General features: G+C 39.4%; 1 protein-coding gene across 5 annotated transcripts in view; it reads right to left on the reverse strand.

The window, feature by feature from the left end:
• The window catches only part of PLD1 (phospholipase D1), a 179,968-nt gene that overhangs the window by 100,850 nt on the left and 64,299 nt on the right, over positions 1–14,819 (reverse strand). For all 5 annotated transcript variants that reach the window (XM_054580564.1, XM_054580558.1, XM_054580551.1 and 2 more), the window contains exons 2-6: positions 10,308–10,498; positions 9,913–10,040; positions 6,119–6,264; positions 5,792–5,897; positions 4,418–4,483 (exon numbers count right to left, since the gene is read on the reverse strand). In XM_054580564.1, the coding sequence (XP_054436539.1) occupies positions 4,418–4,483; positions 5,792–5,897; positions 6,119–6,264; positions 9,913–10,040; positions 10,308–10,467 (606 nt within the window). In that variant the 5' untranslated portion in view covers positions 10,468–10,498. The remainder of the gene's footprint in view (positions 1–4,417; positions 4,484–5,791; positions 5,898–6,118; positions 6,265–9,912; positions 10,041–10,307; positions 10,499–14,819) is intronic.

Genomic DNA, 14,819 nt, shown 5'->3' on the forward strand with positions numbered 1-14,819 from the left:
TGGAAGAATCAGCTAACGGCTTCTCTGTTCCAGTCTGGGATCCTGTTCCCCTCTCTCTCAGGCAGGGAGAGACTTCCACACCCCACAGGCTGGACTGTGGTCCTCTTCAGCAGGAAGCAATGACTGAAGATTTACCATCGTCTTTTATTACCCCTAAAAGATTTCAGGGATAAAGTCTCTGAGGGGGGAATGAGATAGGCTAGTAGGCCAGGACAAGTGAAATAGGAAAACTGAGATGGATAGTTAAACTGCCAAGCAGTTTACAGCCATCTAGTAAACAACAAAATCCTATCTTCCCTAAACCAAGGACATTTAAGAGTAAATGGTTATACTTCTCCCAAATCAAGGGGTAAATAGCTTAAATCACTTTACAGAGAGGGAGAACGGGCAGAGCTCCTGCAGAAATCCAATTAGCACCATTTGTGCTAACCATAGCCAAGGACAGATGAGGTCAGGGAATAAATCTCATTTTGGCACATCAGCATAAACCTGATAAATATTCTATTGAGATCGTCCCTAAGACCTCCTCTAAACTCCCAGCCATTAAAACCCTCAAAATGAAGGACTCAGTGCATGCTCTCCTTCCAGGAACACTCCTGAACATTTCCCTCCGCCTTCTTCCCCCACAGGCATACATTTCCTAAACTCTAAGGGACCACACGAGGCTTGCAGCCAGGGGAGCAATGGGCAGCAGCAGTTAGCACCCTGAGCTTGCCCAGAAGGCCTCCTTTTCTCTCACTCTCCAGCCCTGCCTTGGCTCACTTCTTTCCCATAACATTTCCAATGAGACAAAGCAGCCCTGCCTCGTTTCTCTCCTGTTGCCATATATATCCTAATCCCTTCCTTGTTTCACTGTCTCCAGTTTAAAAAAAGAAAAGAAAAAAAAAAAAACCAAATAATCCTTCTTATAAGGAAAAAGAAAAACCTGTGGCAAGAAACATTCTAATACAGATTTATCACATGGAAAGTAAATGTGGCAAGATCAATTTAGAAGGAAACCTAAACAATACAACTTGAAATTTAACCAAGACTGCGTTGTCTAAACTTCTCAGTGTATCTTCAGTGATAAAACGTCCATTCTCCACTTGGGCAGGTAATTCTTAGGAGTAAGAATTTAATAATTAATTTAGCCTGACAATATTTCACAGGGTTTACTGATTTCTTGAACAATGTACTAACCAATATCTTTTTCCCTCCCCCAAGGAACTTTAGAAAAGTATGTTAGGGAAACAGAGAAACAAAGAGTTCCCACGCCGAAGAACTAGAAACAAACCCTAAGGGTAAAAACAAGCCCTGGAATTTACTTGGCAATCACATACATGTTGCTTCTCTACCCCACCTTCGAATTAGAAGAAAAGGGGGATTTTCAGAGGGCCCCTTTATTCCTGAGGCAACAAAATCCAGGAGAGTGGCCAAGCAGGAAATTCTCAGAAGTTAAGAGAGGGCGTGGGGCAGGACAGCACGCTGTAGTAGGGGTGGGAGGTGGGCTCAGCTTCTACAGGGAAAGACTGCCTTCCAGGTGAAACAATACAGCTCATCTCGGGGGAAAAGGAGCAGACAGCTCATCTGGAGAGAAAATGGAGAGACTGGACTTTCCCGAGCCGAAGACTCAAACATAAGAATGACAACACTTCCATTAATTTGCAGATGCCACTGTTGAAATCAGTACAGCTTTTCTCTGTTGGCATGGAAACGCCACGGTGCATCTTCATTAATCTTTACCCACCTTCCCCTCAAGATAAGTTTTTTTTAATCTTACAAAGCAAGGGAGAGGTGAGTTCAGTGTTACCGATCTGTGGGATGCTTATCCTCAGATTCCCTAACTCGAGGATGGTGATTTCAAGCTAATCACCACCTTGGAGATAAGAAATCTAAGTTTGGGAGTCAGATGATTAACTTGAAGTTAGCAATATCACCCTATCGGCTCAGGGCCCCTCGCTTGGAAATTATGCCCTTTGCTCCATTTCTAAGTTTTAACCTTCAGTCAGGAAAAAGTACATTGTTTCCAGTGACTCATATTTTAAATTCCCTAGAAAATAAGCATTTTCCAGTTATTAATTAAAATGCCCAGCTACTGGGTTTGGTACTATAGCCAAAATCAATTCAGAGCACAAAAGGAATCTTGTTAAAATTTTATGTTATTGTAATGCAATTGAGTAAATATTTATTTTTTAAAAACATTTATGTCTTAAAAAGAGGCATACATATGTTCGGCCCCATATTACAAATGAGTAGAGAAAACAATGAATTACTATTCATCCCTGAGGTACTATCTGAAGTTAAATCCACTAAAACACTAGGACACTTTGTTTTTCAGAACCTCAGAAAAAGAGGAATAAAAACAAAGGAAATCTTCACACTCCTGGGGGGAAGAAAAAGTTGTCTAAATACTAACCCAACCAATGACCATATAAATGTAGGAAGAAAGAGCTGTCCAAGTCTAATTTCATTGAAATGAGGGACATGATCCTGTCTAACCCCTTGACCTATGCGCCATAATCGTATTGCCCTAAGAACCCAAATTACTTTATAATAGGTTTGTCTTACACTTACAAAAATACAAATTAATTGTACATGATCATATAAAAGTAACTTTTTAATGTGTTTTTTGCAAATAGCAGTTTTAATATTTCTCACAATTGTCAAAGGAGACACATAGATGTCAATCTAATCTCACATATATGAGGTGGAGGCCTGTAAATCTAGTCTCTGGGCCAGATCACACTTAATATGAAAGGAAAATATTGTCAGAGACTGAAGATATATCTAATTGTATTCTATGCTTGAATCATTTTCAAGAGTTCTGCTGTAGCCATCAAAAATGAGGAGTAACATATATTCAGTCAGCTGTGACCCGGTTTTTCCTTCCAAAGGAAATGTTCAGAAGGCATTTTAGAATTTCTAAATGCAATATGTGTCAACCTTGGAAAGATTTTTATGACTAAAAGAAGATATTAAAATAAACATTTAAAAGATTGTTTAGTCAACATTAGAATCCAAAATATACTAATGTGCATGGAAAGAGAAGACTAAACCCAGCAAGTGCTATTCTAGAACCAAAAGAAAGAGTAAAAGTAAAGCACAGGCAGCCAGAAAAGTAAAATAAATGGAAAATCATTGCATGCTAGTGCTACTGCACATTTAAATAATCCCCGATTAAATAAAACAACATATTTGAAAACAGATTTCAGAGAACACAACAGGAAGCAGCATTTTTATTAATAAGAATAGTAATAACCTTATTTGTTATGTTCTTTCAAAGTTGAAAGTTTCCGAGTTTTAGAAGGGAAGAAATACTTCCCATCATCCTTCTCTTGAGATCCACTGGCTGGACCCAAATTTCTGGTTTCCCTGGGAAAACGCCTCTGCAGGATATACGAAACCATGTGAGCTCCTTAAAGTCCATCATCAAACATCACAGGGCAAGCTGCTGCAGAAGGTGGGTCATGGTCTACCCGGGTCATATGTGTGTTAAGGGGACCAGTTGGGTGAGTGCCCTACCCTCCAAATAATATGCTGGCAGACAGCAAGAGGTCAGAGTCAACCAAATACTCCTAAGGGTCAAGGCATTCTTGCTTCCTCTCCTAAATGCCTTCCCTCTTTCTGTTTAGTATTTATGTGATACTGTTCTGTAAACCAGAGGCCAACTCCTAACCGCACCTACTCTGAAGTTCTGCACAAACACCAATACTTACCGTCACCCCCGCGACAACACAATTCATACAAACACAGGTGCAATGTATAATAATCCAGTGCATTCTCAGTTGGCTGGACCTTTACATAACTGAAGGCTAATCCTTTAAAAACACCACACCTTCAACGGCCTCTAAGCGAGCAGAGCTCATTGTTTTCTGATTCCCCCCTGCAAAGCCCACTCCCCCATGCTGGCTGCTGTGTGCCTCCCAGCTGTTTCCAAGTCCCATCTCTTATTTTCCAAGTTTCTTCTCTCCCTAGCTTTTCCCATGCTTCTCACTTTCACATGAAAAGGCAGGCCTTTTCTAAGCATTACAGGCAGATCAGATGGCATTCACAGTATGCTCCGTATAATCTTTGAACATTCAACTCTGCTCAACTGTTTTCACCACTTCCTACTTAGTGTTTTCTTTGAAGGGTTACCAATGCTTTGGGGACATTATTCTGGAAGCCTGATGAGAAAAGAAGGTTGATTTCTAGATAATCAAGCCTTTCAAGTTTATTTAAATCGACTGTTCAGCTATATTTTATATTTTAAAATAGCATCGCTATAACATAGACCCTTGCTGCAAATCAATTTTGTACTCATTTTTTATTATAATGCAAGGAATAATCTTAAAGTGTATACAAGCACTTGTGTTAATAAAATGACCCAAAATTTACCTGACAATTTACAATTCAAAATTTTATAGATTCAAAATTTAAATTACTAAACAGTACTTACTGTGGCATGATAGTTTCTATACATGGGCATTTTTAGTAACTTCGTCAAGTAATCTTCCAGTTGTTTCTGTAATGCAAATATTTTAGATAAGAGATATCATCACATTTATAGAAAAATCTGGACACTGCCAATAATGTGATCATTGGCCCATCTTAACTTCTGTAAGTTATTCAATGATTTATTACTATTAACACTGGACAAGGAATCCTGAATAGCATTCAGGAGTTATTTCCATAGTTCCCTTGAACCATTATTTAAACCTCTTCTTGCTGTTTTCCTTTTCACCTGCTTAGGTCTTCTGGAAACTGCTGGCAAGGCCCCAGCTGTATATCCCTTTAATCTTACATAGTTACTAGCACAGAACTTGCCCATAGTAGGTGGTTTTAAAGCATTTGTTGATTTTTATCAAAAACCTGAATTTCCTCAATTCTAACACTGAATTTACTGGAAGATATACTGCAATTTTTAAACAGATTTTCAGGGGACAACAAGAAGGGTGGTTAAATAAATACAGAGTTCCTCGTAAGTTGTACCCTGATTTCAAATATGTCAAAGTGGGAGGGATTGGGGGGATGTCAATTATGCTGACTACAACACATGCTCAAGCACTCACTGTTAAAGCCATAGTTTATCATCTTTCAGCTGAACTTGTATATATACACACAGTAACCCTAAACTGTATTTTATTTGTCTAGGTATCTTGGGAAATAAGTATTCTAGGTCCCTAAAAAGATTTTAAACAAGATAACTACAAAGGAGAAATCAAAAATGTCTTTCAAATCACAAAAGTTTCAAATGGAAAACAGAAATAACATTTATTTGCTAATTTTTTGGTAAAAAAAAATTAATCTGTCGTATGCAGGACCATATCACAGAAGAAGAGCAGGCCTGAAGTTTCTGTCCTACTGATGTGTATGTCTGTAACTCTGTCCTATTCTTCCTAGACACCAACTGCCCCATCTATAGTTTGGGAATGAGATTTACATGTATTTAGGACAAACTATTGCAAATTATGAAGCTCATGTATGCAACTATATGATTTAAAAAGAGTAGGTCTCAAAACTCTCAATGACGAGCTCAATCCTGACTCATAACAAGCCCAAAGAGGTTCCTACTGGGAAGATAGCTTCTTCATAACATCACTCCTACCAAAGAAAAGTCTTCTGGGAAAATGCAACCCACCCACCGCCCCAAGGTCAGAGTGGCTTGGGGAAGAAAGAGCTGACTAACTCGTTCCAGAGAAGCTAAACCCGCCTGGGCGATGGATCAGTGGGTAAGAAAGGTTGTAGCCAGATCAACCTCACCCCTCGGTGCTTCCACATTTCTATAGTCTGCCAAATTATGTTCAGAACAACAGAAGAGGGAAGGACTTACCCTTCTACCAAAGAACTGTTCTTCTTTGATCATGTTTTCAGAGGTACGGGGCAAGCTTGGCATCTCTCGAGGCTCTTCTTTGACATTCTGTCTTCTAAATGTGTGTCTAAGACACATACACACACACAAACACAATGAGAACGTTTATTAGATTATTCTTGGAGCCATGACTCTAACATCTTTCATGAGATGGCTTATTGTTAGAAGAGCCCATTTAATAGAAAATATCCATCAACAATGAACAGTTAACCCAGAGTGTGAATAAAATACTCTTTCCACTCAACTTAGACACTGGGAGAACCTTCTGATTAATTTTGAAACAATTACCTTCTGGTGGGAATGGGGATTCGGATAAAGGCTTTGTACTTGAGCAACTCTCTGTGAAATTCTTGAAAATGCTTGAATTTCCTTTTGACTTGCCATTTAAATTCCCCATGTGTTAGTTCAATTGTGTAAAGATTGATACTTCGTACCTACAGAGATAAATAAAAATGAGTGGTATTTTAGTTAACAACAAAAATTCCAAAATCTCTCAATTAACAATAGCTAATTAATAAGTAACATGGAAATACCCTTAAATCCAACTTGAGTACTTAAATAAAATGTTTTAAAAAACAACTGATTACAGGATAATATTCTCTTAAATGTTTGCCTTATGACATATATAAAACAAACTCAGAATCACACTGAAGACAAATTCCCACAAATCCTATTGTTCCAAATATACAAATCACAGACACGCACATACACACACACCTGAAACAAGAAACGAAGTCAAGGAAACAATGAGTGAAGGCCCTGATTAGCCCCTAATTAGAGGTTTGTCCAAAAGGAGAAGTAGTAAGCACAGATGGAGGGATGAGAGGAAAGCTGGATTCCAGGGGCACTGTGTTAGTCATTCACAAATGACATTATACTTTCTTCTAAGGTCCATCCTTGTCTGTACCTCCCTGCCCTGAAGCATCACCAGTAACCAGGAAGGAAAGAAGCAAAAGATCTTCCTACACACAAAATATTTCCTCAGTAACTTAACTATATGAATCTCCTTTTAAATTTTTAAAATGTCTTATTAAAATGCAAATATATCTTGGTGACTAGTGAATTATTTCAATCAGAAGACCTAACAGTTCTGGGGGGTAGGAGTTTTTATATATTAGAAGGTGTCAGGAGATGAAGGGACATTTAAAAATAAAGCCCAGGAGAACATGAAGGAAGCTCCCACACAGCGGATACAGGGAGCAGGTCCTCTGGACCAGCTAGAGGATGCTGGCCCACGCTGGGAGACTTGGGCACCATACTGTTGGAGATGGGAGGGAGTAAATGTCTCCTACTCTGCTAGTTTATCCAGGCTCTGGTGTCAGCAACCCCATGGGTGATTCCTGGCCATTCATTACTGATGTTCAGCATATTTTTCAAATTTCTAAAGCATGACTGCTCTGTATAGATGTAGAATATAAAACATGAGAACGAGAGTCGATGTAACTTGTTCTCTTAAATCTGAAATCCAACCATATCACTGATAAATATTCAAATGTAGCACTCACTTTGCCTCTAGTTAGGATCCATGATGGTTACTACAACCAGAAGTTGAAGGAACAATCTCTAGATGCAGTACTACATGCTGCCTTTCACTGCAGCCAACAGCGCAGGCACCATCCTGCATAACGTTTCATAAAAACAGAGGCAGGGAAACTGAGAGTGGCCGGAAACTTTGCGTTCAAGTGAAAAATGCCCCACCTAAGATAAGTCAAATAAATAAGAAAAAGTATGCAATTTAAGTAAGCTGCCACATTTCTTAGAAATTTCCTAAGAAATTAATTAAGAAATTTCCTAAGAAATGTGGAAAACTCAATACTCAGCAAACATGGCAAATGCCAAGTTTTATCCATCACCCACAAAACCCAAAAATTTTGTACACTAAATCTCTTAGCAACGGTGGGGCAGCATGGTGCAATGGAAACAGCCTGCCCCTCCTTTCTGAAGACTTGAAAGGCTTGAAATCCTGTGGCTCAGCCTATCAGCTGTGAGTCGTGCGCCAAGTGTCACTTCCGTCGGCCAGCCTCCCCGCAGGGTTATTGGAATTCTTTGGAGTGGGAACGCCGTGAGGAGTCTTAATAAAGGGGCTGTCTGTGAAGGTGTGGCAGGGGTAAGAAATTGCAAGGAGAGGACAGTCACCTGGGACTTCCGAAAGCATCCCTGGTTTTGAAGGGACCAGGGGCAGGACCAGGAGCTGGAACAGAAGAAGGGAGAGCCATGGAAAGAGGACTGCTTTGGCGGGGGGGGGGGGGGGGGCTTTGGTGAAGGGACACAGACATCCAGGGTGACCCCTATCTCCTACCTGGGCTCTCCTGCAAGAGCCCTTCCGGAGGACGCTGGCAGGAAGCAGGGTGGGGCAGGCTGGGCAGAGGAGCTGGAGGGACAGGTGGATCTCCAGCCTGGGAGGGCAGGTGACAGCATCTGCCTCAATGCGTTGTTATGGGAGTGAAAAGAGAAGTGCTTGGCCAGGAGCTGGCACATAGAATGTACTCAATAATCAGAAAAGGGGTCATTTTTATTTACCTGCAATCACATGCCAACTGCATGAATTTAGTTCATGTTTCTTAGTAAACGAGACACTAAGTAGGATAAGGATAATCCTTAGCTTTCTCACACTGGCTAAAATTTACACAGAACTAAACCAAATTCACTTGACTAATAGAAGAGTATATGCAAAGAGAGAATATTGTGGTCTGATAGCTTGAATATTTACCTTCATGAATAGGAGATACTACTAATACTAATAATAATACATAGCATTATATAGTGTATATTTGTATAATACAATAGATAATATAGTTGTATAATATAAGTATAATACTATGTATCTTATTACTAAATCCTCATAACAAATGCAGAAGATAGGCTCTATTATACCCATTATTCAGATGAGGACAGTGAGAGAGAGGTTAAGAAACTTGCAGGGAGATCACAAAGACAAGAATTAAACCATGCAGTCTGGCTCTGGAGTCTGTGCACTCAACGCCCACATTACTGCCTCTCAGTCTAAAAGCTGGTAGGTAAATAAAGGGCAAAGGTCATCTCAGAGACATTCTGGCTGGGGGCACTCAGGGGCGTACCAGGGAGATCTGGACCCGACTCACGGAAGAGCTGAGAGGAAAGGCTGCAGCCCGAGGCGGGCATAAAGCAGGAGTCCAGTTATGCACAGGGAGCTTGAGACAGAGCACCTTCCAGCCATCAGGACCCAGGCAGCCCATGTCACCCTCACAAAGACAAAGACGAAGCGAAGGCAAAGCCTACTGGGCCTGAAAGGTTACTCCGTGCTTCCCCTGAGGAAGGCGACAATGGTGGCCTTACTCTGCCTGAGGCCAGAGCTTACCCTGAAGATACAAAGATCCTCACCCTGCATCAACGTTCCTTATCCACCAGACCTGACAACTGCAAAATCCAGACAGTAACAGAAAACGGAGGGACCCTAACAGCTTCTCCGGTCCAACCAACCCGTTCCAAAGGGTACGGCTTTGCTTGATGAAGATACTTTATTCCCGATGCCATTCCCACGCTCAAAGGGAAAACCTGCGAAGGGGGCCTAAAGGACAGCAGCTGGGAACACATCAGGGCAGAGTGTGCCAGAGAATTCTCTCAGCAGTGCTTTTGGGTAACGGCTCTAGCCAATCAGCATCCTGGCTTTTTTTCTTTCAAGAGCCAGGTAACTTCATTCTGTACTTACAGAACAAGCATTAGGAAAGCTAAGCTTTTCTTTGGCTTCTATCTGGCATCCTAGGTAAAACAGCTACACCCCAGGAGCTGACACTGAACCGAAAACTGGGCAGTGAGGAAGACTAGAAGAGGCACTTTGCAATTTATTAAACTTCTGAATTGCCTTATGTGCCCTTTTTTTTTTTTAAAAAAAAAAAAGCATTCCCCAGAATAGGGAAAGAGATGTATGAAAATAAGGAAAGAAAGCCCTTGAGAGGTGATTTGGACTTGGAAGTGATACACAAACAAAAACAAACAAACAAACAGCTAGAAACATAGGCATAGCGAGAAGAAAGGAAAATGGAAGTCAGTGTGTTCATTCGTGCATACTGACTAACACAAGGTGAGTCCATAAACATGCTGACCCTTGTTGTAGACGTAAAGCGCTCCACTTCCAGAACTTGGGCTTTTATTGGACAGCCAGAGAGGTATGTCTGTACGTTAGGCTCCTTAAATCCTTGGGTCTTATAAACAGCAGAGAAAGGGATATACACTAGAAAATAAATAAGTAAACAAAGTTATTGCAAGAACAAAATGATATTGTGAGATTACATGACATTAGCATAACTTGACTTTTACAGGCATTTTTTTTTAAGAATCGTAACATGCGACAACAAGAAACAGTTAACAAAACAGTCTCAGCCCAGTGTTAGGACATTAGCAAAAAAGATCAATCATTTGCTAGTTATTTCAAATCTGTGCTCTGCCAAGCCCCACACTGATAAACTCTCTTCCCCTGGCTCAGACTGCCAGCCTTTACCCTCCTGTATCTTGGGATCGCTGGGAGACACATCGTAGTCCACCTCCTCTCCCTCAAAGTGGAGCTCCCGGGTGTCCAGGTTTTCTATCAAATTACTCATGTCAGCAGCGATTTTCTGCAGTGCAGATGTGTCTGCTGTTAGCTCAGTTTTCAGTGACATGTTGGCTTCGGACAGGGTCAAAGCAAAGGGACTGAGAAAGAAGAAAAAAATTACAAGGACTTATTATTTTGGTCAAATAAAACCCTATTCTACAATTTGAATCCAGGGTTAGATACAGCATGTGGAAACAAGTCAACTAGCTCTTTGAGAGCCCCAGTTATCTCTAACAACCTCTCCATTTATTTTCCTGTTTAACATGTAAAGGATTCCTAGCTTGTAAATTAAATTGGAGTGGGATACTTAATCGTAAGCAAGCAAGAAAAAGAAATACCATTATTGAATAAATGTTAACATCCGATTTTATTAACTTGGATAAATGAAGAGAGACTCAAGGGAGATTGGTACAGGAATGATCATTCAGAGAAAAGGAATTGATTAGCTCAAGTATATGGAAAGAAAGACTATATAAAATAAGCAACTTTAAATGTTTTCTATAGAAAATTTAGATCACTTTATAATAATTTCAATATGTAGATTTTAAAATACTTTTAGATAGCGTAACTTTTCTACATTTCCTTTGTAGGTGACATTCCAAGCAAGGTGTATGCTATCTTTTTGAGATAGGATTTGGCCATTACTTTACATGAGTTATAATGATGTACATGTCCTGAAAGGTAATTGATTCATATACTTATTCTGAAAGATACAAGAGGTGCTAGAATTATACTTCTCTCCTTTTTAAAGAAAACTGGTTCTATTTCATTCCGACATTTAATAACACAAGTCGTTGCACATCAGTACCCAGGGAAGAGGAGTTCATATAGATTTTATTTTTCATTTAAAATACTAAGATTTAAGCCTTGAGCACTGTCATCAGAGTGGGATGAAAAATCCGTCTTGCCTGAAATAACCTCTCTGTTACAACCAGGCCCTAAAACAGGAGGGCTTTCATAGCTGTAACTTCTCCACACATGTTCATTTATTATTGCAAATCACAAACATTGACTGAGCACACATTCATTATTCACTCTGTGAGATGCAGTGAGCGAGTATGTAAAGATAATAAGGCTGGTCTCTGTGATTAAGGAACATCCGATGTGGGAGAGAGAAATAAGCTACATAACCCCAGACCCATCCGTGGCCTCCAAGGCCTTGGCCTTCCCGAGAACGGCATGGGCTGAGTAAGAGACACTTCGCTGGGTGCACCCCTGCAGGGGCTATCAAAAAGCTGGTGGGCTCTGCTGGAAATGCAAAGAAATGGTCACTGGCGAACTTGAGCAGCCCCTGTAGTGACACAACAAGTCTGGAAAACCTATACTGCATTGTTTGGTAGAAAGAGATCTTGGCTGGAAATTCAAAGGCGGGGGTAGAAGAGAGTGGTTCTGGTTTGGTCAGGTGCGTATAATGAACATAACTACATTCTCTGTGAGCTATGTAATCAGTCATGTTTCTCTTTCCCTGTTGGCTGAAAGGAAGCCTGGAGCCAAATTTGTGGCCCACTATGAGCAAAATATAGGGCTAGCCTTGCCTACATCACTTCCCTTTTACTTTCTCTCCCACTTCTAATTTATAATGTAATAGTATACAATTGCTTAGTATGCACCTGGCTTGGTGCTAATCCTCTATATACATTATTACATTGATCATCAATAATAAATCTATGAAGGGTTATTATTTCTACTTTGCAGATGACAAGAGTTTGCAGATGACGAGAGAGTTTGTCATCCCTCCTTACAGCTAAGGAAACCGACGTGTGGAGAGACTAGGTAACTGAACACTTTGGATAATCAGGCCCAGGTCACAGAGAAGAAGGCATCTGAAACCAGTTCTCTCTGACCCAAGAGCTAATGTTCTCAACCATGGTCTTTATCTTCCTATATGTTTTTTATAGATATGTAAGTGCCCCTGGAATAGATGGAAGTCCGTTTTACTAAAACCAGTGTGCAAGCAAGGACCTAACTCAAATGGAAAGAAAAGGAAATGAATTCCTCTTGCAGCTCAGCATCACAGGATGAAGTTGTTTAAAGTCTCTGGGCCTAAGGAGGTCGAAGCATTTCATCTCTCAGGTCCATCTAACACTAAAAACCTAACCCGAACTACAGATAAAAAAAGATGCTATGAATTGTTCAGCCTCCCCTTACAATGCAATTAACATAACCATTCTCTTATCCCAAGAAATTACCAAAGTAGTTTTCATATAAATAAGAGAAGCAGGTGGCAGAATGTGGTCTTTAATCAAAGGATAATTTAATCAAAGTCTGTTCTGCCTCCATTAGGGAGTTGTTTACCTCCAGTCACAATTAAAATATTTATTTCCTTCCCTCTCTATTAAACAAACACTTATTAGATGCCAACCATGAGCCAGGTCTTGCTTTATCTAAAATATAAGATGATGAAAACTTTTAGAGGAAATGAGACACTTAGAGGAAATGTGAATTCATAAAGCCTTTTTGTATTTTGTATTGATTAAAAGGTCTTATGATTAACTCTGCCAATGTTCTCAGCACAGCAAAGGAAAAACAAGGGTTACAAATGACTTTCCCTTTGGACAGAGTGGACAGAGGGAAATTAACTTTGGACAGAGTTAATGTGAAAAACGAACGTTAAATTTAAGATATATAGAGATATCCTAAATATCTCTATACGTGGTAAGTGATGAGAATAAACACTACAGAGTCAATGGATCAAGCTAAAATAAACATCTTATTTCAAATAGAGAGAAAGGGAACACAAACATGGGAAAAACTTAAAGGAGAATAAGAAACAAAGGAACCCTCTTATTTACCCTCAAATATTTACTATGTGCTAAATACAATTTTAGCACAGTTATTTTATTTAATAATCAAAATGATCCTACCTGGTATTTATGATTATCCTGAAAGATTTAGTTAAGCAACTTGTCCAATGGAAGTCAACTTGTGTCAGTGTTGAGGTTATAAAGCAAATTTGTCTGGCTCTGAAATCCCATGAACTTGGTTATAGAGGTTCATAATTATTGATTTTATGTTGTGGGCTTGAATGCCTATAAATTAATCTTTTATATGAAGTTTAAATTTCTGTAACAACAAAATATGTTCTCTACTTTAATCACCATATCTTGGGAGAGACCTTAGTAGTCCTACAGTCATTACAGTTATGGAAACAACATATCCCTACAGTCTCTCTTAAATTTCTTCTTAGCCTTTTTTTTTAAGGTTCATAATATTTTATAGGATTGTGTGGAATTTCAGCAGACCCAAAGGGTTTATAGATTTGTTCATGCTTTTGTAAACACTCTATATTTAATAATGAAATATGAACCGAACCATTTGTCCTTCATTTGTGTCCACGGTTACTTTGCATTGACGGCTCATCCAACAATTGTATTGCCGGTATCATTTGAAAATATCAAGCTGCGAGGCCATCTACACTCCCAATCAAATCTTCATTGATTAGCCCATGTTTTCTTTCACCTAAAATAATCTATAAGGGTGGGCAAGCAGCTGCCACAGTTGCAGCCTATCTAAACCAACAGCGGGGTAAGGGCTTCAGTGTTTTCACTTGAGATAATGTAATTGATTTTGTTACCTCCTTATAAAATTATACTGCAAGATTATTATCTCTTTTGGTACCAAGTAGAGACGGTGCCCATAGAATAGTAACAGCAGCTGTGTTTTATTTCTGTTTGCATCTGCATCCGGGAAGTAAATAGGGTTTGTTTGGGGTTTGTTTGGTTTTTTTTTCCCCTGGTGTTGAATACTAGAATTAGAAATCTTTGCAGAGAATATTTAATTACCTCCAGTTATTCAGTGGTGAAGTCAGAGAAATCTAGGGTTTTCCTCTGATCTTAATTTTCAAAACAATTGCGAAGCAGAACATCAAAGAGAGCAGATATTTTCCTTTCCATAGAATATATATATAAACATTGCCTTAGACAAAATACAATAATGGTATTGTCAACCATAACTATTAATATTAAAATAAATATTAGCATCAGCTCATATTGGCTGAAAAGGTACTATACACCAGACATTATACAAAAAAATAAATTGCATGATCTCATTGAATCCTCACAACAATTTTAGGAGTTGGGTCTCCTAAAGGAATTGGGTTACTGCCATTTATAAGATGATAAGCTTAGAGAGGGTGGGCAAGTTGCCCAGGGCTACTCAGCTGAGACATGATACAGCTGCACCTACTGGTTGATCTGACTCCTAAGTCCAGCAACTGACCTAGCCAGAGGTGGACCTGCGGGTAGCAGGAGGCATGAACACTGGAAGACTTTACTCCTTACTTCATATATGATTAGAACAAAACAATTAAAAAAGGAACAACAATAACAATAAAACTCAACATTCATTCTATGAAAATAGCTGTGATTTACTTCTTGCTTCTTTTTCTAAAATAACATACAAAGTCCCACCATAGATTTT

The sequence above is a fragment of the Pteronotus mesoamericanus genome, unplaced genomic scaffold (genome assembly GCF_021234165.1).
Source record: "Pteronotus mesoamericanus isolate MK-2021 breed Mesoamerican mustached bat unplaced genomic scaffold, CSHL_Meso_final contig_116, whole genome shotgun sequence".
NCBI lineage: Eukaryota > Metazoa > Chordata > Mammalia > Chiroptera > Mormoopidae > Pteronotus > Pteronotus mesoamericanus.